The sequence below is a fragment of the Myotis yumanensis genome, unplaced genomic scaffold, assembly GCF_028538775.1.
Source record: "Myotis yumanensis isolate MYYU_CA2020_CCGP unplaced genomic scaffold, mMyoYum1.0.hap1 SCAF_5, whole genome shotgun sequence".
Lineage (NCBI taxonomy): Eukaryota > Metazoa > Chordata > Mammalia > Chiroptera > Vespertilionidae > Myotis > Myotis yumanensis.
In genome coordinates this window covers 5,086,873-5,113,388 of record NW_027223756.1, presented here as the reverse complement: position 1 = coordinate 5,113,388, position 26,516 = coordinate 5,086,873, and the positions used below count along the sequence as shown (strand labels likewise).

At 55.5% G+C, this 26,516-nt stretch overlaps 1 protein-coding gene across 1 annotated transcript in view; it reads left to right on the top strand.

Annotated features, from left to right (window-relative positions):
• The window catches only part of ERGIC1 (endoplasmic reticulum-golgi intermediate compartment 1), an 83,246-nt gene that overhangs the window by 21,115 nt on the left and 35,615 nt on the right, over positions 1-26,516 (top strand). The window contains exons 2-3 of the mRNA XM_070414399.1: positions 19,547-19,608; positions 24,731-24,803. Of these exons, the coding sequence (XP_070270500.1) occupies positions 19,547-19,608; positions 24,731-24,803 (135 nt within the window). The remainder of the gene's footprint in view (positions 1-19,546; positions 19,609-24,730; positions 24,804-26,516) is intronic.

The following is a 26,516-nucleotide window of genomic DNA, read 5'->3' as shown; positions in this document are numbered from 1 at the left end:
TGTGATTCATCACTATGCTTTAATGATGTTCAATTTGTAACAGTGAAATTGGGGGTCACCACAACATGAGGAACTGTATTAAAGGGTCGAGGCATTAGGAAGGTTGAGAACCACTGCTCTAAAGCGTGAAGGCATAAACCATAGTATCCGGGCCCGGTTTCTGAGCACCTAACGGGGTCGAGCACAGTGCTGAGCTCTGTCTTGTTTAATCCCGACCACGTCGGCACACGAGACGATAGTCCCAGCGGGCGTCGCCTAGCCCGGCCCACACAGCAGAGGGCGAAGCCAGGGTTCCCACCGGTTGCCGTGTCCTTTGTGCATCTGCACTTGCACCTCGCTCACGACCGCCCGCAGAGGAGGTTCCGATAGATACATGAGTGACAGAATCAACATCCAGTTGGCATGGAAAGAAATTCAAAAGCAGTCCCTTTACTATGACCCTGAGCCAGTGCAAGGGGTTCCCAAACCTGGCCCAGGATCTGTTTTTCTTAACATTTTAATTAATATTTAAATGGAGGCATAATTGACCATAAGGTGCTGTCCTCTTGTGTGCAGCTGGATGGTTCTTCAGGTACATACACACCCATGTGGCCACCCCCCCCACCCCCACCCCCCAATCCAGACGTGAATTTCCAGTCCCCTGGAAAGCTCCCTGGGCCCCATCCCAGTCAGTACCCCCACCAAGAGGGAGCCCTTCTGACGGCTCTCACCACTGATTAGTTTTGCCAGCCCTTCCGGGTCACACGAATGGAGCCCTACAGTACGTGTGTCGGAATTCTTTCATTCAATGTGACGCCTGTGGGGTTCGCTCATGTTGTTGCATGGGTCAGTAATTCATTCTTTTTCGTTCCATAGCATCTGATTTCTTTTGGGTGCTTGTGAGCTTTTTAAGAATTTTCTTGTAGAGTATTATAGACACATCAAACAGCACAGAGAATAAGCAACACCCAGTTAAGAAACAAACCGTCAGCCCCATATTCCTCTTCTGCCTTTACAGTTCCGTCTCTGATGCATCCCCCTCCCACCCCAGTATAACTGGTCTCCCCGCTGTGGAGCTAATACTTCCTGTGCATGTTAGTAAAGTTTCACTACTTATGTATGAATTCTTTTTTAAAAAAATATATTTTTATTGGTTTCAGAGAGGAAGGGAGAGGAAGAGAGATATAGAAACATCAATGATGAGAGAGAATCATTGATCGGCTGCCTCCTGCACACCCCCTACTGGGGACCGAGCCTGCAACCTGGGCATGTGCCCTTGACCAGGATCGAACCTGGGATCCTTGAGTCCACAGGCCGATGCTCTATCCACTGAGCCAAACCAGCTAGGGCTATATGAATTCTTACTTGGAGTGAGTGTGTGTGTGTGTGTGTGTGTGTGTGTGTATGTGTATGAGCGTGCGCGCGCCATTGCTGAACCCAGATAAAAAAATAGTTTTTTGAAATGTTCCAAGTCTTTCTGGAATTCAGCACCTCAGCTCTGTGCTATTGAGGTCAAGAGAGTTGGAACCGAGTCCAGCAGGAAAGGCCAGGCGGGGAGAGGCAGGAAGAGAGCCGAGTGGGGGTGAAGGCCGGGGGGCAGGGGTGAGGGACAGAAGGTGATCAGAGGAGATGACGCTGGCCTGTGTGAAGCAGCTGGAACTCGGGGTCCCTGAGGCCCCTGCCTTCATCTTGGCCTTATGGGGAGCTCCGTGTGCCCCTCATTCTGACCCAATTTCTTGGCTCCACGGGTGCCACCTCTGCCGAGCCAGCCCTAGAGGGACTCGCGGGGGAGGACAGACTTGTGGTCCCCTGTACCATGCACCTTGTAGTAACAGGCCAGATGGTGAGGGCTCACTCACGGGGCCAGGTGCTGTGCTCAACGAACACTTTCCATGTGGTAACACCTGGCCCCCATCAGAGCAGCCCAGCGAGGTGGGCACTGTTTGACAGGCGGGAAACTGAGGCATGGGGCAGTGAAGTAAGTTCCCGAAGGCCACAGCTAGCAAGTGGCGGAGCTGGGACTCACACCCAAAAAGGCCAGCTCCGGGCCCCTGTGACCCATACACTCGCCAGCCTCCATCGTAACAGAGGGCAGGCGGCCATGCCTTCGCCTCCTGCCGCCGGTCTCCGGCGATGACCACACATTTGTCACAGTTTTCTTGATTCCAGCTCCAGGCAGGCAGGCGCTGCCTTTGTCCGGCTTCCGTTGTGTCTCGAGGGCCCAGCCCAGCGTCCAGAACAGAGTAGATCAGTGATGGCGAACCTATGACACGTGTGTCAGAGGTGACCCGCGAACTCATTTTTTTTGGTTGATTTTTCTTTGTTAAATGGCATTTAAATATATAAAATAAATATCAAAAATATAAGTCTTTGTTTTACTATGGTTGCAAATATCAAAAAATTTCTATATGTGACACGGCACCAGAGTTAAGTTAGGGTTTTTCAAAATGCTGACACGCCGAGCTCAAAAGGTTCGCCATCACTGGAGTAGATGCTAGTTATATTGGTGGAATCTGTGCCAAATGAATGAATGAATGGGCAACAATGCGGATGCAGAGCCTTGGGAAGCAGTCAGGGAGGAGGTCCCCCAGTGGTGTCTCTGTAGACCCTAGGCTTGTGCTGGGGTCCAGCCCCAGGGGGTCCAGGGGGTCCCAAAGGTGTGGACGGAGTCAGCGAAGAATGTTTTACACAGAGACAGCGTTCAGAACTCTCTAGCTTTCCTTAGTCTCCGTGGATCTTCCCTGTGGCTGGCTGAGGCCACAGAAAAAGATCCCAAGGCAAGCTGAGCCTTTATTTTATAGTGAGCGGTAAACAAGGTAGTGGTTTCCATAGTTACACGGTTCTTGTAAGTTTCACTTGTTTACACTCTTCTTGTGAGTTTCACTTGTTTTTGTTCTTGTTGCACTTCCCTCAGCCCATTAGCTTCCCGAGTAAGATGTAGGGAGCTTCATAAGGTCAAGCCTAATTATGCCAGGAGGACTGTGCTCTCTAAGCTGGGAATTGTTTATGACTTTGCCCATAGGTCAGTCTGAGGCTTAACCCTATATCAGCTCCCCACAGGCTTGGCTTTGGGGGATGGGGAATCTGAGAGCCAAGGATGGGAGGCCCAGCTCCAGGGCTCCCTGGCAGTGACCTTGAACTTCCTCCTCTGGAAAGTGGGGACCATGATAGTCCCTCCCTCCCAGGGTCACTGGTACCGCATGGTTAGGATGTGACACCTCCCAGACCTTTCTGGGCACAGGTGGGCCTCCCGGTGGGTGGACCCCTTATATTTCCCCCCCGTGTCCCTGCCTCTCACCTTGGAGGCCACAGGAACAGTGCTGACTGGCCTTGGCCACTGCCTCTGCCTTTCAGCTCTGCTGTCATTTGACACCAAGAAGGCGGGCCAGGCCTTGGCCGGCTGCAGAGGTATCACAGTCTACCATCGGTTGTCGGTTGTCGGTTGTCGGTGGGTCCTGGCTGACCTCTGCTCTGTCCTGGCTGGGCAGGATGGCACTTGCCTGTCCCCGCGCTCACTCTGCTTTGAAGCCACCCTCCTCTCTGGCAGCAGCCACAGGCTCCCACCCCTCCCCTCACAGACCCCGCTGTTCCCTGCATCCTACACTCAGAAGGGCTGGTGGCGGGCTCTCCCCTCACAGCCTGGAACTGACCTTCCGGGATTGCCCCCTGGGTGCCGGGGGCTCTCTCTGAGTCTCAGCTAGAGATCGCATCCATTTCTCAAAATCATGCTAGGAGGGACGTGTAATTCCCCCGAACCCCATTTTACAGATGAGTAAACTGAGGCTCCAGAGAGGGCTAGCCAGTTGCCTAAGCATGGTCAGGATTTAAACCCCAGCCCGTGTGAGCCCAGAGCTGGCGTGTCTCCACTTCCCTTGTGCTTTGTAGAGAGAAGGCAGAGCCTATAAATGTAACGACAGCCACAGTGCTGGTGAGAGAGTGATTGCAGCCAGCGTCTGCCGCCTGCTGCTCCGTGCTGAGAGCTGTAATCAGGGCCTTCCATGCGCTTCCACATGTAATCCTCGCTCCCCGGAGGCAGGCCGTCTCTTTCTCCCGCTTTACAAATGAGAGACACCGGAGGTTCGGAGGAAAATCGGTCCACAGGCAGGCAGCACGTGCGTGGGGAGGCAGAGCCCCGCCAGGCCACACCTGGGTGATCGGGATGCTGTGGTCCGGCCGGAGGCTGGAGTATTACTCGGTGCTAAAAGGCAATGAATGACCTCCAAGCCCGGAACAGGCCTGGAGGAAATTTAAACGCATCTTACTGAGTGAAAGAAACCAGTCCGAAAAGGCCACGCACCGTACGGTTTCTAGTGTATGGCCTTCTGGAATAGGCAAAACCGTGGAGACAGTGAGAGTGGTGGCTCGCGTGAGGGCTGGGCAGATGCGTGGGCGGCGCACAGAGATATTCAGGGCAGTGAAACGACTCTGTGTGGTTCTGTAAGGGCGGACGCCTGTCATTACACATCTGTCCAAACCCGGAGAATGTGCGCCTCCAAGAGCGAGCCCTGATGTCAACTGTGGACTCTCGGTGACAGTGATGTCAACCTAGGGTCACCCACTGGAACAGACGCCCCACCCTGGTGGGGGAGGCTAGGCATGTGAGGAGAATCTGTGCGCCTTCCACTTAACTTTGCTGTGAATCTAAACCGCACCAATCAAAAACCTTTTTTTATAAAAACCAGACGGTACACAATGTACATGGTGCTGGAGCCCCCCCTGGCCTGACCCCCTGGCCTGTGCTCTTCCCACAACCCCAGCAATGATGTGAAGGGGGTGTGGCTCTGCAGACTCGGGGGGCTTCCTTGGCTGGATTTCTGTGGGCCCCTCTTGTCCGGTTCTTCCAGGCCTGCCAGCTGGCGTGATTTGAAGTCCCATCCATCCAGGAGTGTGCTCGGTGGGGGGAGTCAGAGGGCAGCAGTGGCTGCAATGAGGTGACCAGGGAAGGCCGAGGGGATGGCCGGCCGGCACTGCCAGGGGGTGGACCGATCCTCCCACTTGGGGAGCAGGAAGGAGGAGGTGAGGGAGGCGACAGCCACATTCTTTGGTCCCCACCCCCCGGGACAGCGTGTGCTCAGGCTGGCCCGGCCGCTGCCAGGTCATTGCAAAACTCAGGCTCCGTTGAATCTATGTGCTTTGGAAAAATACATTTTGCTCAGGAGCCAAGAAAAACTGAAGACTCTGCAGCCAGCACACTGAAGTCGAGAGCCAGGCGTGACTCACGGAGTGGGAGGGCGGAGGGCGGAGGGCGGGCTCTGGGCGGCCGTGGCCTCGCCCGGGTCCAGGCTCCCGCTGGTGCCAGGCCCCCTCGGCTGGCTCAGGGCCCTCCCCGGCACAGTGGTGCGCCCTGGGCAGCGCCCCCAGAGGGCTGGCCAGGGCTCAGACCCCTCGCAACTTAGAAAAGGTGCTGGCCCTGAGGAGCTGTGGGTAAATGCACTGCTGTATAGACCCGTGTCTCCGTGACCTGCACGCCGGCTCGGGGCTGGCTCTCTCAGCTCCCAGAGCCCCATTTCAGGGCCCCTGGTGCCATGGGAAGAGCCCAGCTGGCCCTCAGGCAGTTTTCTCTTTTGACGCTGGGAAATGTGGTGTAGCTTCCTGGACCTCGATTTTTCTGCCGTAAAAATGGGCCTGGACTAAAGCAGCCTTGAGAACACCCGGGAAGCGTGTCACCAGGGCCCCGGTCCCACGTCCTCGGCAGACATTGCTGCTCTGTCCCCACGCGCGCACACCGAGCCCACGGTCAGCCTTACGGGCGGAATCTGGGCCCCAGAAGTGTTTTCTTTGATTTGCATATTATTTTATTTAAACAAAAACTAGTTGATATTGTTTTTAAGTTGGTGATTTCACATAAGACCCCAGATTTCTGGTTTTCACTGATCTGGCCACCTTAGGGCTCCTTGTCCCAGCCGTGGGCCACGCTGGGGGGGGGGGGGGGCTTTCCGCCCCCATTAGATGGGCTCTGGACCCTCCAAATTGGCTGTCATTTCTGGTACCTGCCTAGGCCCAGCGGGCATTTCCACCTGCGGGGGTGGGGGGCGGTGTTCTTTCGGAGACAGGTAGTGCCTGGCTGTCTCTCATTGGGTGAGAGCAGCAGCTGATCAATGCCCAGGTCCACTCATTTATTTGGGATGCCCGATGTTTTCTGGAATCTTTGAATAATGACTCCCTGGTGAATTGGTTTTATATTTTCATTTTTCCGTGTGGGTGTTTCTTCTTCTTTTTTTTAAATATATTTTTATTGATTTCAGAGAGGAAGGGAGAGAGAGATAGAAACATCAATGATGAGAGAGAATCATTGATTGGCTGCCTCCTGCATGCCCCCTACTGGGGATCGTGTCCGCAACCCCAGCATGTGCCCTTGACTGGAATCGAACCCGGGACCCTTCAGTCCACAGGCCGATGCTCTATCGTGTGGGTGTTTCTTAGAGCAGAGGCATGAACTTTGAGGAAAGCTTGGGTTGAGACAGATGTTGGAAATACTAGTAGGGGGTAGGGAGGAGGTTCCTGCCCCCCAGCTCCCCACTTGCTCTCTCCCCACCTCTCTTAGGTCTTGTCTGTGGAGTCTCACTGCTGGTGGCTCCCTGGGGGACTCACCTGCACCTCTCAGGTGACCTCTTGGCCGGGAAAGACCCACGGGCGTTGCTTAAAGATGGTGCTCCCTCCCTGCCTGAGGCTGCAGAGCCAGGTGCTGGGGACCCCAAGATGCAAAGACCCGTTTCTACCCTTGAGTTCACGGCTTCGAGGGGAAGACACCAATAGTGTTAATGAGCCCGAGTAGGCTGCGCTGTTCATTCAGGGATTGTGGTCCACACATGTTAATGATACACACCACGGGCCAGATGATGACAGAGCAGCTCAGGGTCCCTCCGCCGGCCTGGGAACTGGTGGTGGTGGCTTCTCAGAGCAAAGGATGTGCAAGATGAGTTCTACAGATCAGGGGCTTCTCACCTACCCTCCCATTCCAGCTGCATCAGCCTCCTTGCTATTCCAGGAACCTGCCACACATGCTCCCTGCCCCAGGGCCTTTGCACTCGCTCTCCTTTCTGCCTAGAATGCTCTTCCCTGGATGTCCGTGTGGCTGCCTGTCTCGTGGAACTCCAACCTCTGTTGGCACGTCACCTTGTCAGATAAGCCTTCTCCGACCCCCCTCGCACCCCATCTAAAGCAGCACCCACATTCCAGCCTGTCTCCTTAGCCTGCTTTATTTGTCTTCATGGCACCTGTCAGCAATGGCATATGTTAGTTCATGTGTTGTTTGTCTCCCCCGCTGGGCTGTGAGCTGGGCGAAGGCAGGGAGCTTCGTGTCTGACCACCATTGTATTCCTCACACCTGGAGCAGCGCTTGGTCCCAGTAGGCACTCAGGAATGACAGAAAGAACGGGCGGCTGGCGAGGGAGAGACAGAGGGCACAATGCAAGCCAAGGCACAGGGCTGGGCAGAAGGGGCCTTTCCAGAACGGAGTGCTGGTGGGGCTGTGGGGTGTGGGGGGCAGATAAAGCACAGAGAGGGGCTGGCCAGCCCAAGGCAGGGCTCCTCTTGTCCTGGTTTGTTATTAGAACCTGTTTAGTACAGAAGAACGGAAAAGTCCCGAGATGTGCCTACACGAAAACGGTCACCAGCTCACCTCCCACCCAGGGTGAGGAGAGCCTGCGATCCCTCTCTCTGTGCCCTTTTCCGTGGGCTTGTCTGAAAAAACCTGGCCTTCTCATGGCGGGCCAGCCCTCACTTTCAGCACGCAGCTGGCCCCAGCGCAGCCTAGCAACCAAATTCCTGCTCGGGCCCGGAGGGAGCACACCGCCGCTCGGCCACGTGCTGATCGAGTGACCTTGAGCTTCGGGAGCCGGGAGCCTTAGCAGGGGCGGTCACTGCGCCCCAGACACCGCCCACCCTTTCCCAGCCTCGTTTCTGCTGGTCTTTCTAGTCTCAGCCTCAGTCTCAGGGTCACCGTCTCCACACGGTCTCCTCGCCTCTGTCTTTTCCTGTGAGAACGAGGGTGAACATGGTTTCTGTATGTTGGATGGCTTTGAGGAGACTGTGAGACAGCAGCAGCTAAGAGGCTGGCTCAGTAAACATCCCCCTTCCCTCTTCACACCAGGCCCCTCCCCAGCTTTCCCTCCGTGGCGCAGGCCTTGCCCTGCAAGCTCCTCCAACCCAGTCCCGGCCTAGGCTCCCAGCACGGGCCTCGCCAGGACCCCGCCTTGACATTGCAGGGCGGCGAGGATGTTGTCCAAAGGGTGGGCTCACAGCCCAGAGTGGACTTGAACCCCATGGGCAGGTGTGGGTGGAGGTCAAGGGACCTGTGTGCACCCCCAAAAGGCAGCCCCTTCCCCAGGTGTGCGGGCATGCCGATTTCCCCCCACCCTCCCACCCCACCGCTCTCCTCCTGTACTTAATACACCCACCCCAACAGCTCCTTCCTTTCAGATCTGTCGAAGGCCGTGCCCTGGCCGGGAGCCACGGGCATGCGAACCCAGTCCCCAAATAGCTCCTGCCGCTCAGCATTTAAAGGCCGTCTGTATTTTTATCCGATGATGGGTCACTTCTGACCCCCCCCCCCCCCCCCCCATCATCTGCCCCTCTAAGAATACATTTCCATTTATAGCGTCTGCTCGCGGGATGTTGTTGTGGGGCCGTGGCCGTGGCCCGGTTCCAGTGACTTAGAAATGCTTTGGGGCCCTTGCTGTCCCTCAGCCGCGCTCCCTGTGGCCTTGACAGCAGGAAGCCTGACTCCCAGCCAAGCCCAGGCTCCACAGACAGCTTTCCGCTCCCAGGACAGATGAGCTCATCATTGCAGGTGGGGGAGGCAGCTGCGGGCGAGGGGACGCTGTCCAGCTGCGCTCTGCCAGGGCCTCGGGGGCACCGCACCGCAGTGGGGACCCTTCCTCCCCCACCCGCTCACTGGGTTCCCACGGCCTGCGGTCGCACCAGGCCCTACTCGGGCGCAGGAGGGCAGCTGGGAGCAGGGACAGTCAAGGCCCCAGGGGGCCAGCATGGAGCTGGGGGGCGGCTGCAGGGGGTCAGTGTGGGGGGCAGCGTCCAGGTGAGGCTGACCAGGGTTCCCATCCTGATTCTGCCTCTTGCTGGCTGTGTAAGGTCAGGCAAGCGGCTCAGCCTCTCTGAGTCTGGTTTTCTCCTTCGTTGCCGGTACCTGATGGCTGGCAGGGAGGACGCAGTGGGGGAAGTCAAGGGGGTAGGTGGCGCTTGGCCCATCAGGTAGGAACCCAGGAGGTGCCATTGGATGAAGGGAGGGAGCAAGCACACAGATATCCCGGGGAATAACGTTCCAGATAGAACGGCAAGGGCAGAGGGCCTGAGGTGGGAGCAAGGGACCGAGAGCGTTAGGATGTAGGGCTGGAGGTTAGTGTGTTCGATGTGTTTCAATGATGGCTATCAATTACATTCCCCCCCAACAGTTTATTGAGGGATAACTGACGTAAAATAAACTCCACACACTTAAAGCCTACACTTTGAGAAATCTGACAGGCGTGTACACCCATGAAACCACCATCGCAGCTAAAGAGGGTGAACGTATCGTATCCCTCACCTCTCAGACTTCCCTCGTGCCCCTCCCTCCCTCCGTCTCCAGGCAACCGCTGGGCTGCTGTCACTCTAGTTAGTTTGTACTTTTCAGAATTTTGCAGAGATGGAATCCTACCGAAGATTCCCGGGTTTGTCTCCCATTCAGCATACTTATTTTGAGAATCGCCCCTACTGTGGCTCACGCCAATACCCCGCTGCTTTTGAATGCTGAGCAATAGTTCGTCATGTGGCTGCGCTATCATTTGTCTATCCATTCGCCTGTTGATGCACATTTGGGTTCTTTCCAGTTTGTGGCTATTACAAATTAAGCTTCCATGAATATTCATATGCATGTGTTTATTTATTTATTAATTATTATTATTTTTTCATCCTCACCCGAGGATACATTTCCATTGACTTTTAGAGAGAGTGGACGAGAGGGGGAAAGACAGAGAGAAACATCGATGTGAGAGAAACACACCGATTGGTTGCCTCCTGCACAAGCTCCAACCAGGGCCCGGACTGGGGAGGAGCCTGCAACCGAGGTATCTGCCCTTTGATGGGAATCGAACCCGGGACCCTTCAGTCTGCAGGCTGATGCTCTATCCACTGAGCCAAACCGGCTCGGGCCATACACATTTCTCCCGGGGTGGAGTGGCTGGGTTGTATGCTGGGTACATGTTTAACGTTGGAAGAAACTGCCACTCCCTCCTGCGTAGTGGTTATGCAGCTTTTCTTGCACCAGCAGCGTCGGAGAGCTCCAGGTACGATCACTCTTTGTACTGCCAGCGATTCTAGTAAGTCCAGAGCAGCGATTTCCACCCCTGTTCATCTCCTGGCGCACATACACTACTTACTGCAGTTCTGCAGCACACCAGAAAATGTATCTTTAGCTGATCTGACAGAAAATTAGGTGTCCTTTTGATTCATTCACGCTGCACGGTTATTGTTGTCTTGGCTGTTGTCATTTTTTTATCTGAGGGAAAAGAGGCCGGTGCCCCTGCCTAAATAGTCAGGTATTGCAAGCTTTAAAAGTGCCTGCGGCGCACCAGGGTACCTGCCCCGGCACACCGTTTGGAAATCGCCGGCATAGAGCGGTATCTCTTGTGGTTTTAACTTGCGTTTCCCCGATGACTTTGATGTTAGCGTCACGCCATGCGGTTATTTGCCATCGATGAATCTTCTGTGAAATGTCTATTCAGATCTTTTGCCCAGTTTTGAATGGGTCGTTTCTTATTGCTGAGTTTTGAGAGTTCTTAATACTGCGTATGAATCCTTTATCAGACACGAGGCTCGCAGTATTTTTCCCAGTCCGTGGCTTGTCTTTTCATTCTTTTAATAGTACCTTTGGAAGAGCACACGTTTATCACCTTGATGAAGCCTTACTTACCAATTATGTTATGGATCCTGCTTTACTAAGGAAAAAACCCCACACAACTTTGCCTAACCTAAAATCACAAAGATTTTCTCATTTTCTTCTGGAAGATTTGCGGCAGGTCTTGAAGTGGGATCCAGCTTTGTTCTTCTGAAGCGTGGTTTTGCCTATTCGAAGTCCTCAGCATTGCCATGTGCATCTTAGAATCCACTTGGCAATTTCTACAAAAATGCTTGCTAGGCTTGGCTTGAGTTGAATCTGCCGACCAATTTGGGGAGAAATGCCACCGTAACAATATCGAGTCTTCTGAGCCGTTAACGGTCTATTTCTCCATTGTTTTAGGTCTTTTCAGATTTCCCTCATCCATGTTTTATAGTTTTTCATATGTGGGTCTTGTACTTCTTTTGTCAAAATTACCCCGAAATATTTGATAGTTTTTATGCATCTCCTAAGAAGAATAGAAGCAACCACCTGTGTTAGCTTTTGGTTACACCTTCTATTGTTTCGTTCTGAAGATACAGGCAAGGATGTACACTTATTTTTATCCACCCCCCCCCCCCACCACACACACAAAATGGAACAGAACACTGTGTTCTGCAGCTCGCTTTTTTCTCTTTCTGTATAGAGACCTCCACCTCCCCCTTTACAGCTGTGCACCCTCCACTCCACGGATGGTCTGCAGTGTATGAACCGGTCCCCTGTGGATGGTCTCTAGTCGCTTGCTGTCCCAGCTGGTGCCGCGGCGAATGGCCCCCGTGTGTACACGTCCCTTTGGGGTTTCACCTGCAATTCACTGAATACCATTAGTGGGCCGAGCCCTGCACGACCCACAGGAGATTGAGGAACAGACCTGACCCAGCCCAGCCCAGCTGGAGTGCAGGGCCCTGCAGCCAACATGGGGTTGTGCCAGGAACACACATTCACAGAGCCGCAGGGGGGGCGCTGCCTGCCTGGGGAGGGGCCTTCCAGTTCATGGTCAGGTTTATTCCTCCTCCTCGGTGGCCAGATTTGGTGGCTTTTGTAGGAAGGAGGGGAGGGGAGAGGGTAGGGCTTTGTGGGCAGAGAGCGTATTCTCACATGGAGCGGTCACAGAGGGAGGTGATGGAAGCTGGAGGCTCCCCTGTAGAGAGAGACCTCCACGTGGGCAGCGAGATCAGGGAGAGCGCGCCAGGCGATGGCTGGAGGAGGACACCACGTGTGGTGGAGGTGTGTGCACAGAGGGTCATCACCCAGACCTGTAGGTGCAGGAGGCTGTCCCCCGTCCCGGGCGGGCCAGTGGCACTGAGGTGGGTGCCCTGGAGCAGGAGTTTGAGTCCTAGTCCTGCATCTTGGGCTGGGGAAAGGCGAGAATGGTGGCAGCCACCACACAGTGGGCGGCGGCAGCCTTGCTGTGGTGGCTTTTGTGATTAACGTGACCCCCCCAAAGCTCCTTCATCCGGCTGGAGATGGAGACAGATGTTTGTACCCTTCCTTTTAACAGGGCAGGAGAAGGGTGAGCTCATGGTAGCTGTGTGAATGTCAAGGCCAGGGTGGGGGGTGGCGTGAGAGCGATTCCAGGGCTCATGAGAACTGGTGCCTGCAGGGCTCAGCTCTGGGGCATGCATCGACCTCTGTGGGCTCTCTGGCACGCGCACATGCGCACACATGTACACACACCCAGGCACACACACATGCACGCACACCGGTGATTCTCAGGAAGGTGGAGGAAACGAAGGAGTGAGCAAACAAGCACACTTTTCACCTAACCCCCTGGCACTGGGCTCTGAGGGCTTGGAGAGGCTGGCGGGCAGGGCCGACCAAGCCCAAGTGCCAACGAAAACCCTTGCTGGCTATTTTTGGGCCGAGTGACCCACCACTTCCAATGACTTGCTCCTAAATGGCATCCCATGTCATGAAGCCTTGGAAACGGTGACATCACGAGCACTGCCTGGGCGCCACCCACCTATAGCGGACCACAGGGTGATCCGAGACTCGTGTGCGAGGGCCGGGAGGAGCGAGGACCCAGCGGCAAAAGTTAAAATAGCAAAGCTGAGGCGTTCTGCTATGAAAAGAAATGACAGAAGAAGCCGTTAGTCAGACGTTCCCAGCGGCGGTTCCCGCTGCCTGTTTACTTTAGGGGAGGTCAGGCAGCCTTCCTCGCCCTGCAGGCCGCGTGTGGCGGACGGAGAGCGAATCTCTGCGAAGTCAGTCCTCTGTGCTCGTTGCCTCCTGGCGCGGATGTACGTTTTCTCCGGAGGAATTTGTTTTACCCTAAAGAATAACCCAGTGAAAGGCACTGATTCAGCATCTTTTAAAAAACATATGTAATTTTAATTGATTCTAGAGAGGAAGGGAGAGAAAGATAGAAACATCAGTGATGAGAGAGAATCATTGATTGGCTGCCTCCTGCGCGCTCCACACTGGGGGGTCAAGCCGGCAACCGGAGTATGTGCTGGCTTGCTTGAGCAGGAATTGAACGTGATCAGTTGATGCCCAACCACTGGGCCACCCCCGGCTGGGCTCAGCACCTTTTTGATTAAACCAGTGACACCTATACTCACTGGACCACTGGTCACAAATGCAGATCGGCTGCGTTTTTCCCCTGCTGGGTCCTTCTCCCATTTCTTCCCAAGTGAGTTCTGCCTGCTCAGCACAGAGCAGAAGGGAGGGGGGCTGACTGCTTCCTCCAGGCCCTCGGTCTCCCTGGGAGATGATCAAGGCTGGAGACCCGACTGGGGCAAGAACACAGGCTCCAGGAACGTGAGCTTCCCTCACGGGTAGTTTTGCTCTGCAAGCAACAGGGTCTCCCAGCGTTAGTGGGACATGTCGGGCCCATAATCCTTTGTTGTGGGAGCTGTCCTGTGTGCTGTAGGATGGATGTTAGCATCCCTGGCCTCCACCGGCTTGGTACCAGTGGCGCCCCCCAGTGTGACAACCGAAACGTCTCCGGACATTGCCCAACGTCGCCTAGGGGACAACACCGCGTCTGCCCGGGAACCACTGGCATGTGACTGCAAGAGCCTGAAGAGGCCAAGGGTGCCTCTAGCTTTTTGCTGGCTGGCTTTCGTTTTAAATACTCTGAGCTGAATTACACCTTGAACCGGGCAGTCACCCCCTCTTCTTGGGGCTCCCACTTTCTCATCTGGAAGATGAACGGGTTTGGACACCATGAGCTCAGAGCCTTCTAGGCTGGGCAGTGGAGGGTGTGGAGAGCAGGAGGTCCCTGTGGCACTTCATAGTCAAGTCACCAGCCCCTCTGAGCCTCGCCTGTAAAAACGGGTTAACAGTCCCTAACTCGTAGGTTGGCCGAGATCATTGGATGAGAAGGAGCTGGTCGAGGGCCTAGCGTGAGCCGGGCGTGCACTAGATGTGCAGTCAGCACCCTCTCCCCTCCCCCATTCTCCGTGCCCTTTCTTCCACATTCTTTTGACAGTGAGTGGCCACAGCTAATCTCATCACTGCATCACCACACTGAGGGGCTGACTAATATGAGCCAAGGAGGACGGCTCACTTCCCGGTCTGTCACATGCCTGGGTTCTCACCATCTTCCCTGTGGCCCATTTCCTTGGTGACATTCACTGCTGACTCACTTGGCTTGTGGTCAGCTCTGAACCCAGGGTCTTTTTCAGCTCTCCCTTTACCCCACCACCGCTCCCCAGCTCGGGTTTTGTAGCGTGGGAATGGGATCGTTATTAGAGAACGTTCTGTCCAGGGGGCCCTAAACAGAGAGCCAAAGCCATTGGTAGACTGGCAGCTTCATGGGGGCAGGGGCTGTGTCTACCCCGACCTCTTTCGTTTTTCCACCAACAAGGACACTGCAGTAAAGATCTGTTGAATGAATTAATGTATTTTGAACTGGCCCCTGTCTTCCAGGAGGCCCCCACTTGCTCTGAGGCAGCATCTTTGGAAAAGCAAATAAACAAAACCTTGAGACTTTAATTTACCAACAGTTGAGCTCTGAACGGATTCCCGCAGGTCCAGGGGAGTGGAAGGACCATGGCCTCTGGCTTAGACTTGGGTTTGAATCCTGGCTTTACTAATCATGGGCTTGGTGACTTGGACCAAGTTGCTTCTGGCTAAACTTTGTCATCTCCCTGGAAAAATGGGGTAGCAGTGTCTGCCAGGGTTACTGTGAATATTGAAGTCAAATACGTATCTGAAGGAGCCTCGCGCCAGAGCCGCAGCCCTCGCTCTGCCCGGAGCACACCCCTTTGATGGCTGTTGCCTCCTGTAGTTTGGTCTAGGTCAGCGGTTCTCAACTTGTGGGTCGCGACCCCTTTGGGGTTCGAACGGCCCTTTCACGGGTCCCCTTAGACCATCGGAAAACACATATATAATTACATATTGTTTTTGTGATTAATCACGATGCTTTAATTATGTTCAACTTGTAACAATAAAAATACATCCTGCATATCAGATATTTACATGACGATGCATAACAGTAGCAAAATTACAGTTATGAAGTAGCAACGAAAATAATTTTATGGTTGGGGGTCACCACAACAGGAGGAACTGTATTAAAGGGTCGCGGCATTAGGAAGGTTGAGAACCACTGGGCTAGGTCTAACCTCCTCTCTTAGACCTTTGTTCACCCAGCCTTCCTCCCCCTTCCACTTCCAACAAAGACATACCCTACCAAACACCAGGTACACCCGGCAAACATGTGTGAAGGCAGCTCTTCCAGGTCAGATGCCTACAGTTTCTAATTCAAATCCCATCCGTTGCCCCACTGATGCCCCTTTTCCGACTCGGGACATCGTCCCGCGTGATTGTCACGTCTCTGGCCCCTCCTCCGATCTCTGATAGTTCCTTAGTCTTAACTTGCCTTCCTGACCTTGCTGTTTTGACAAGTGCTGACCCGTCATTTTGTCCGCTGCCCCTCCGTTTGGATTTGTTTGTGTTTTCTCATGATTCATTCGAGGCGGTGCCTTTGGAGCAAGATCTCCAAGGGCGTGATGGTGCGGGGGACCATGACGTGTCTCCTACTGCTGACACCCAGTCACTTGGTTACTATGATGTCGGCCACGTTTCTCCACAGTCAGGTTACATGAACACTTTCTCCCTTTGTAGTTCGCAAGGATTTGTGGGGAGGTACTTGGAAGGCGCGTAAATGTCCCGTTCCTCCTCAAACTTCTGGTGGATTCATGTCTTTGTATCTATATAGAGTCTGGGCTTCCTGTCTTACCCAGTGGGTTATGGTCTCTTACTGCGGCCATGGGCTTTGGTGTTCTCGCTGTCCTCTCGCTGGCCAGTGGGAGCCCCTCTAAGCTGGCTTCTTGTCCTGTTATGTCCCCCATCATTCCTTGGCCACTTTCTTGCTTCCTGACATAAGGTGATGCTCCAAGTTCATTGTGCGTTTCCCCTGCCCAGCCCTAGAATGAGCCATTTCTCTAAGAAGCTGGTCTCTTTGAGTAAGGGATGACATTACAAGCCAGTATTTCAGTGCCAGGGGCGTCCATTGCTCTCTGGCTGTCAGTTCCGGGACCCTCTCTATAGAACGAGCTGGGACATTCAGGTCCATGTGACATGTGTACATCCACATGGCGATGCCTGTATTGTGTTTGTTGAAAATCACGAATTCACAGCAACCCCTCCGTCTCCACGCGCACGCCACAGGGTTTTCCTGCCTTTCTCGCTGTGCGTACCTCCCGAAGGTGAGGCCCCGGCCCCCGTCATCGCACAGTGTTCACTCACTTAATCAGTCCCCTGTGTGTAACACCCTCCATCCCTCCCTCCTCACCCTCACCTGGTTCCAATCCTCTGCTCTGGGCCACCCCCACCTTGTCACCCTGAGCAGCCTTCGTTTCTATGAAACTCCCAGTTTTGAGATGATGGTTCATATGTTTTTTATATTCATTCATTCATTCATTCATTCATTCATTCGTTTTTTGTCTTCATTGATTTCAGAGAGGAAGGAAGAGGGAGAGAGAGAAACATCAATGATGAGAGAGAATCATTGATTGGCTGCCTCCTGCATGCCCCCTACTGGGGATCGAGCCCGCAACCCAGGCATGTGCCCTTGAGTGGGAATCTAACTGTGACCTCCTGGTTCATAGATCGACACCCAACCATATGGCCGGGCGGTTCATATGTTTTTAAACTGTGAGGCCCAGATTCGGCCTGTGGGCCCTGGATGGTGACTGGTATTCACTGGGCCAGGGAAGCTGGACTGTAAGGGCCTCCCACCTCCCACGGACACTCCCTCCTTCCCTGCCTGGTACCACGTGCAAATGAAGGAAGCCTCCAGCACAGTGCGATTGACCCTTCACGTGGCCTCTGCTGTAGCTGTTCTCATTATCTGGGCTCCTCTTTGTCTGCACCCACCTTCCTCCCGTCCTCCTGCTCTGCTCAGGCATCACCTCCTGTAGGAAGCTTCCAGATTCCCCGGGTGACCCCACGCTGACCCCATGCTGAAGCACCACCGCCTTCTCCTTGCATTTCTTTTGTCTCTGCTGCAAAACCACAGGCACATGGGGCCCATTTTATCTCCATGTCCCAGTGCCTGGAAGAGGGCCCAGCACATAGTAGGTGCTCATAAATGTCACTCAACTGAGCATCAATAATAGTAACAGCAGTACTCAAATAGCACTTCCTGGGCCCCCAGCCGGTTCTAAGTGCTTTAGGTGCTCCCATCCCTCTGGTCCCAGCCCCAGTCTGTGAGATGGTTAGGACTGTTGCCCCATTTTACAGATGGCGGGACTGAGGCACAGGGAGGTTAAGTCAGTGACGTGGCCCAGGTCACACCGTGGCGGAGTCACATGGGAGCCCCGACAGGTAGACCCTGCAGTACCTGCTCTTCCCTCTCACGTGCCTCTCACGGGAAAGGGGCAAGCATTGTCAGCATAAGGGAGGGGAGTAGGTATGGGTGGTTGAGTCACACGGTCCCCACCCCTCACACACACTCCCAGCCCCAGTTTCTAGCGCCCTTAGGGGCCCTGGCACCCGGCTGAGCAGGTAGGAAAGAAAGTGGTGCCTTTTAATTCGGCGGCCGACAGGAACTGTTCCTCCCCTGAGGTCTTAGGACACCAGGTCCACGTGCTGTTAGAGTGAGCACACAGGAGGCAGCTATCAGATCTTACGCAAGACTTGTAAGTCATTGCGTTGGGTTAGCAGGGCGTCAACTCTCCCGGTCCCTGATGGGGCACCCACGCCAGTCGTCACCCAGCAGGGCCAGAGCAGCGGCTCTTGTCCAAGCCGGGCTCTAACCAGAGAGCCTGGGAACGTCGTGTGTGGGCTTAGAGCTCCATCGGTAGAACGCGGTGTGCGAGACCGTCTGCCCAGGGTCCAGTGCGAGGAGGAAGCCAGGTGCGTGAGGAGCCTCCTGTGAATGCTCCGTGTCAAACCTGCCCGACACTTATGTCCCTCACTCCTCTCGATCGCCTGGCGGGTCTGGTCGTAGGAGCCCCATTTTTATAGATGAGGAAACTGAGGCTTAGAGAGTGGAACTTATTTTCCTAAAGTCACCCAGCGAGGAAGAAGACCAGCCGTGATTTGAACCCAGGGCAGCTAACTCAGGGCCTTATGTCTTGAACAGCTGGCCAGATTTAAACCCAAGAAGCTTGTCTAAGGCCCAAAACCCATATCCTTCTGCCCACAACCCTGTCTACGCTGATGGGATCCCTGAGAAAGAAAGGCGTCCACTCTGTGCCTGGGGCTGAAACCCACAGGAAACAGCCAAAGCCGAGCTGAGGCTGAGACCAGGTCCCGGGCAGGGTTTATGTTGGACTGAAGAAGAATCTCTGGGGTCCTAGTCAGTGTGGCTCGTTGGCCCTCAGACTGAAGGGTCCTGGGTTCCATTCCCATCAAGTGCATGTACCTTGGTTGCAGGCTCGATCCCTGGCCCTGGTTGGGGCGCATGCGGGAGGCAACCAAGCGATGTGTCTCTCCCCCTCCCTTCCATGCTCTCTAAAAATCAATGGAAAAACATCCTCGGGTGAGGATTAATGACGACAACAACACAACAACAAAGAAGAATCTAAGAATCAAAGAAGCGGGTACAGGGACCATGGAAGCAGGGGGTGGAAACCAGAGGGTGAGGTGGAGAGGTGACGCCATAGCATCCTGTTCCCTTTGGGGTTCAGTTCATTCCTGTTGAGTGCCTACTATGTGCCAGGCCTAAGCTAGGGTCTGGGGATGTGGTAGGGGTGACAAGACCTCACCAGGTCCCTGGTGAATGAGGGCGACATTCTGATGGGAAAGACCAACTGAGAAACATAACCAGCCGGCCGGTGTGGCTCAGTGGTTGAGCGTTGACACCTGTCAGCTGGAAGGTCATGGTTTGATTCCTGGTCAGGGCACATGCCCGGGTTGCAGGCTTACCCCCCCAGTCTGGGATCTTGCAGGAGGCAGCCAATCAATGATTCTCTCTCATCATTGATGCTTCTATCTCTCTTCCTCTCTCTTCCTCTCCCTTCCTCTCTGAAATCAATAAAAATATATTTTTTAAAAAGAAACATAACCAAATGTGGGTCAAGGTCCTCTCAGGCGCCAACATGTGTCCTGAGGAAGCGAGACAAGCATAAGGGCAGTGTGGGGGCCCGGGGCCCATCAGACGGGGTGTCCCGCAGGCTCTTGGCGGAGCTGGTCCCGGGAGAGCCGAGGTTAGCTGAGCCATGGGACACGCCAGCCACACCACGGCCCCTGCTGCCCGAGACCAGCCCTCTGCCCGTCTCACCCCATCCCCTTTGCTCTCCGCAGGTTTGACATCTATAGGAAGGTGCCCAAGGACCTTACGCAGCCGACATACACCGGGGCCATCAGTGAGTAGCCCTTCCCCCTCCCCCTTCCCCCTCCCCCCTCTTCCCTCCCCCATCCCACTCTTGTGCCCACTCCCCGTGCAGAACTGCTGGGCCAGAGGATCAGAGAGATGGAGGCGGGAAGAAATGACGGGCATCTCGCCAGGCCCTTCCTATAGCTCCTCGTCTCATCTCTGTCCTCACCCTAACCTGTGAGGGATGCCGGCACCTGTTTCCGGAAGGGGGCACCAGAAATCATCCCTAGTCGCTGCCCTGGGAGATGACACGGGGGCTCAGGGGTCCGGAAGAGCCTTCCTTTTCTCTCCAGGCCTTTTAAACTAGTTGCATTTTTGACGTGGTTTTAACCATTGAAAAAAATAATAAAAATCTCACCCAGATGTTGGGTTCTAAATGTCGTTCGTCAATAAAAGGACGCAGGGCTCCCTGGAGAGGTGGCTGACGTCGGGAGCGGGCGGGAAGGGTACAGAAGAAACCTGGGCCGCCTCGTGCGCCAGGAAGCAAAGAGCAGCCGGAGAAGAAGCAAAGGCTGGGGCGTGTCGGCCGGACGCCAGCCTGGGAGAGGGAGACCGGAGACCGGAGATCGAGGCTGGGCAGAGCGAGTGACAAAATAAGCGATGGGATTATCGGCTCGTCGCCCCAGGAAAAGGTCCACGAGTCCATACCGATGGGGGGAAGGGATGACTCTCCTCACGGAAGAATTGCAAATGCTATGGGAATACGTCCCGTCCAGGAGTCGGAGCGCGATTCTCTTCCTGTGGAGTGTGGGCTGGGCTGAGTGCCTCGCTCGTGAGGAAATGAGAATGGGCCCACCTGGCGTGGCTCAGCGGTCGAGGGTCGACCTATGACCCAGGAGGTCACGGTTCAGTTCCCGGTCAGGGCACATGCCTGGGTTGTGGGCTCCATCCCCACTGTGGGTGTGCAGGAGGCAGCCGATCAATGATTCTTTCTCATCATCGGTGTTTCTCTCTCTTCCTCTCTGAAATCAATAAAAATATATTTGAGAGAGAGAGAGAGAGAGAGAGAGAAATGAAAATGGAAAGGAAATAGTCACTTTACTGTGGATACACCAGTGAGATGTCATGTGAATGTCACAGCCCCCGGTGGGACGCACTGGGACGCGCTGGAAAGGGCACCTGATCTCTAGGGATCTTCCCCCCAAACCACAAGCCAGTGTAATTGTGAGAAAGCATCAGGCAGCTCCAGATTGGGGGGCGTCTTACAGGACGCCTGACAAGCAGGCCAATCTGAAGAGCTGTCGCAGATTCGGGACAGGCCTGTGACGACTGCGTGTAAGGTGGGGCCTGGGTGGGTTCCCGGAACAGGAGCAGGTCACCGTGGGAAACGGGCTCTGGATAAGACGATAGCTTATTTGGTAATCGTATTGGACAATGGCAGCTAAGCCCTTTTGACAAACCTGCCAGATGTTAGCTAAAGTACGGGGAAGCTGGGAGAAGGGCGTGTGGGAACTTCCTGTGCCATCTTTGTTTCTAGTGTTACTCCACAATAAAAAATAAAAACACGCCAGAAGTGCTATGCAGGCAGGAATGATGGAGCCTCATTTTCTGGAGGAGAAAATGGGCTCAGAGAGGACAGCTGGCTCGCCTGATGTTTCACAGCTCACAGAAGGTAGAGCCGGACTGGCCTGGGACTCAGTGGGCCTCTCTGCCTTCCTCCCCCTCCCCCACCTCCACCCGTGGCCTCTCCAGTGCTTGGTGTAGGAGAGGGACCTTCCCCAGGGACTGTCCCCTGGGGTCAGACCCTCAGCTTGGAGTCTCCTGTGGCCTCCCAGGGCAGGCCATTGTCAGGTGAGGGGTGACCTCAGGGACCCCCCACCCTGGCTGGCCCCGCCCAGCTCTCCCTCCCTCCAGCTCGGCTCAGGGAAGCTGAGGATGCCGTCCCCACGCCCCTGGGGAGGGGGACAGGCTCTGGGTCCGGCAGAACTGCGTTCATCCTCCCCTTTAGCAGCTGGGTGACCTTGGGCCGGTCACTTCACCTTTCCGAGTCTCCGTTTCCTGATCTGGGGGGTGAAAGGACATCACGCCTGTCGCGTGTCGGGGGGGACATGCTAAGTCCTCGGTGCACGGATGGCCATCCTCCTGGAGCCCTCGGCCCATGCGGGTCTGTGACCGCGGGAGCTGTGACGCCTTGTGCCTGATCCCCACGGAAAGGATACTCGGGGACTTGAGAGGAAAGGGGCTTGCTCTCCCTGCTCAGCTGTTTTATGAACCTGGGCCAGAAACTTCACGGCAGGCCTGCGCCCTTCCTGCCCGCAGCGGACAGCTCCAACCTCTTCTCCGTCTCTCCAGTCTCTCCCGGGTCAGTAGGTTTACTATCAGCGTGTATCCTTCTAGAATTTTTTAAAAGTATAGCGAGGCGTTGATGTGCATATGTCTTTGTTTTCAGCACAGGCGGGCGCACGCCGTGCACACCGTCTTCCCGCCTTTCTCCCAGCTGACTTGTCCTGGACACCTTCGTCCCAGCACATAGTAGGCCACCAGGCTCTTCTCTCCAGCCGTGTCAGATGGCATGAGCTGGGTGACCCACGGTGTGTGTGACCAGCCTGCGAGAGTGGACATGGCTGATGCCGTGGTATTGCCGTCACAGGCATCCTCGGTCATACCTGTCGGTGTTCCTGTCCGGTTATTTCTGTAAAGTAACTTTCCCAGAAGAGGAATGGCTGGGTCAAAGGGCCTGCGTGGGGTAGAACTTAGAAGGTGCTGCCACGGAGCCCCCGGAGATGTGCTCTCTTCTGCGGTCCTTGTCACGGCGCCCCCGGGTAGCAGTTCCCTCCCGAGGGAGGAAAGGCGTGAGGCCCGGGAAGCCAGCCCTCAGCTACCATTCAGTGGACAAATATTTGTGAACCGGGTCCTGGGGCCGGGCCCCGCGCCAAGCCCGGGACCACGCTGATGAATGGGCCCTGGGCTTCGTCCTGGAGGAGCGCTCGGCCGAGCGGGGCTGCAGACGCAGAAACATTTCCTGACGTCGAGATCAATGCTATGAATAACCGGGGAAACCGGCCAGGGTGCGGGGACTCACGGGTCGGGCCTCAGGGTCGCCTCCGCCCCTTCAGCGGCCGTGTGGCCTTGGACCATTCACTGACGTCCCGGCGTCTCGGTCTCGGGTCCAGTGTCCCCTTGGCTGGCTGCCCCCTGGCCAGCATTCTCCCGGGGTCACATTCCTCCCGCCGGTGCCTGAGTCAGTCTCGGAAGAAGCCTGGAGTCGGAGAGCCGTAGCGTCTTGCCCAAACATGGATTGAAAAGCCCTCGTCCAGCCTTCGCACTTTTCACTCATTCATTCAACAAAGATGTGTTTCGTATCTCCTCGGAGGCAGGCACCGTGCTAGACCCCGAGGCCGCCGTGGTGCCGGGAGCCTGTCTCTGTCCTCCCAGTTGGGGGCGGGGGAGTGGACACCGAGCTCGAGTGACCCAGGGTCGTTGGGCCCTTGGTGTCTGCCTGTGGCTTGGCCAGGCTTCATCAGAGCCTTGAACAAAGCACGCAGGTTTCAGCAAGAGGCTTTGCCAGCCCTGTCACTCCACCTCCAACCTGGACAGAGGGAGGACGTGAGGCCCGTTGTGCAGGCTGGAGGCCAGGAAGGCAGCTAGGAGACCCGGACAGACCTAAGTCAGCCTTGACCTTCAAAAACACCTGCTTGGTGGGGCTTGTTCATCGCCGCAGCATCCTATGGGTGCTGGGGCTTGAGGGTGGAGGGGAAAGGGTGGAAACGACCCTGAAAAGTGGGTGCCCTGCGAGGTGATGCTGTCCAGGAGGGGGCGTTCGGCCTGCTTGCTGGGGTTCTTTTCCTGGCCGCGTCCTCGCTGCCGTCTGCAGGTGAGAAGGGGTGGACGGGAGCCCGGAAACTCTGACTGTCCCCTGCAGTGGATTGCTCAGCAGCGGGAGAAGGCATTTGAAATTCATGTCCAGGCCATAACAGCAATCACACGCGGGCACTGTGCATGAACTGGTGTGGCACCTGCTTAGACTGGATTGCTGGGTGAGCAGAGGGTGTGTCCCCTGCACCGCCGTTTGCTTAGAGAAAGAAAGGATTCATACATCTGTGCTCCCGTGACCAGCAAGGACATGAGGAATCAGGGAGGCAAGAGAGAGTAGTGGGGCCTGTGGCAAACTGGTGAGCTCAGACCCCATGTGGGTCCAGGGCTTAAGTGCTCTGGAGTAGCCAGAAGCTGGACTTTGACACGCAACGTCCAGATTGCTCGATGCCGCCTCCGTATTTTAAAGTACGTACTGCTCAAGCCAAGCAACCCATTGGTGGCCACCACCTGGCTACCTGTGTTTCCGACTGACCTCTGCGTTAAATGGCTCTTGCGGAAGAAAGCTGGGCTGGCCCCTCGGAGGGGCTGCCCGGTAGGGGGTTGGTCCACACTGGAGGGTCAGGTCAGTACCAGAGCTGTAGGCTCAGTATCTGTCGTATCAGTCTGCCTTTTTGGGAGTGGGGTTGCTTCATATGGAGATCAGGAGTAGGAAGGGGCTTCCGGCCGGCGTGGCTCAGTGATTGAGCATCTACCTGTGAACCAGAAGGTCACGGTTCGATTCCCGGTCAGGGCACATGCCTGGGTTGCAGTCTTGATCTCCAGTGTGGAGTGTGCAGGAGGCAGCCAATCAGTGATTCTTATCATTGATGTTTCTATCCCTCTCCCTTCCTCTCTAAAAGAAAAAATATTTTTATGTAAAAAAAAAAAGAGTAATACCCTAACTAGTTTGACTCAGTAGATAGAGCGTTGGCCTGCGGACTGGAGGGTCCCAGGTTCGATTCCGGTCAAGGGCATATACCTTGGTTGCAGGCACATTCCCAATAGTGGGTGTGCAGGAGGCAGCTGATCGATGTTTCTCTCTCATCGATGTTTCTAACTCTCTATCCCTCTCCCTTCCTCTCTGTAAAAAAAATCAATAAAATATATTTTTAAAAAATACCAAGCAAGAGGAATAAAATCACTTCTTAAAAAAAAAAGAGTTAAGAAGGGGCTGAGGGTATGCAGGGGGGTCTCTCCCACTCCCTCTAAGCAGCTCTTCCTTGGAGGCGGGGCGGTGAGGGAGGGGGTGTAAGGGGGGATATGGCCTCCCTTGTGTGGCCTCCACCCTTATTGTGCGTCTCTGTTGTTTCTTGCAGTCTCTGTCTGCTGCTGCCTCTTCATCCTCTTCCTCTTCCTCTCGGAGCTCACCGGATTCATAACCACAGAAGTGTAAGTTACCCCTTGCGGGGGGAGGGGGGGCGTCCCAGAGAGCCCCCAGAGGAGAAGGGGGAGGGGCTCTAACCCCGAGAGAAACCTCAGGCCTCCCAGTTCTCTTTCCAAGCCCTGGCACCGCCGCTCCTCTGTCTCTTCACGGGATTAAAAGTTAGAGCTTTTTCTCCCTCTGACTCCTCCCGGGGCCATTGGATGCTGAAGCTGGGAGGCTTCGGAGAAAGGGAGCTGCTTCCCGCCCGAGGGGGCGAGGCTGCTGAACCTGGGAGGCCCTGTTCCCAGGCCCACACGCTGAGGCGTCCATGCGGGCTTCCTGGCAGCAGCTGACGCACCGAGGATCCATCCCCGATTCCTAGTAAGTGCTCCGGCCGCGTGCAGCACAGATGCCGATGGAATGATTTAGTCACGGCCCGTCGGGTGCCCCTCTGAGAGGGAATTAGCCCCAGGAGCTTCCTGCCCTGGCCAGGGGCTCGAGGCTTCCAGGCCTCTGTTTCCGTGTTGACAACCTAGAAAGACAGCACGGGGCTAAGCCCTGGCCGCTCGCTCCTCCGTCCAGCACCAGAATTTTCTCTTTTACTCATGGAACGTCTCGGTTTCCTCCGCCTCCCGCTCAGCCACAGGACAGTGGGAAGCCGGAAACAGCTGCTGGGGCCCAGAAGGGCCGTGTTGCTGTGTAAGCATGGCTACCTTTAAGCCTCACACAGCCCCACAGGTGAGGAGACGGGCTCAGGCAGGCGGGGACGTGCCCACAGTCATGCAGCGAGGAGGTGGCCCCGCAGGCCCGCTGGCCTCGCCTCCCCTTAACTTGCTTCTGGATGTACTTCCTGCCCTCCACTCCGCTTCCCTGCCCCGCTGATCCTTTCTTTAGCCCAGGGGTCCTCACAGAGTGGTGGAAAGCGGCACAGGACAAAGCCAGGCCGGCGTGGCTCAGTGGTTAAGCCTCGACCTAGGAACCAGGAGGTCACAGTTCGATTCCCAGTCAGCGCACAGGCCCGAGTTGCCGGCTCAATCCCCAGTTAGGAGGCCGTGCAGGAGGCGGCCGATCAATGATTCTCTCTCATCATTGATGTTTCTACCTCTCTCTCCCTCTCCCTTCCTCTCTGAAATCCGTAAAAATAATATTAACAGAAAACAAACACAACACCCGAGAAGCGCAATAAACCGAGGTTTGCCTGTATTTTCCTGAAAGGACCGAGTGTAACGTTTGATATCAGTAGGCCCGTCTCTCCTTGCATTTACTCCTTTCACGTTTCCCCCAGGTAACAGTAAACGGCTGTAGGGCGCTCAGCACCTGGCACGATCAGTCCCCGTGAAGGTGCATTTCCTCGTCCCCTCCCTTGAGTTAAGAACCGCGCCCCCCTCGCCTCCGGCTCCCATCGAGGTAGCTGCTGAGGCAGGGGGCCCAGCAGGTGAGCTCTGACGTCAGAGCTTGCGTCTGGGGCAGGTGGGGCCCCGGCTGCTGGGTGAAGGGCCACTCTGCAAGCCTGGACGGCTCCTGTGTACCCAGGGCAGGGCTCTCCTTCCCAGGAGCGCAGTGTTCCCACCGCCCTGCCCTCTCCCCCCGCCCCCCGACTTCCTCTTCCTGGCTCCTGGGGGCACCCTGGACGCGCCGGTCCCACCAGGTCCCTGGAGAGGAAGCCAGATGAGGGTGAGGGAAGAGCCCAAACAAGAGGCTATTCATCGAGTGTGCGCCCGCGTCCGGCCCTGGGCCCA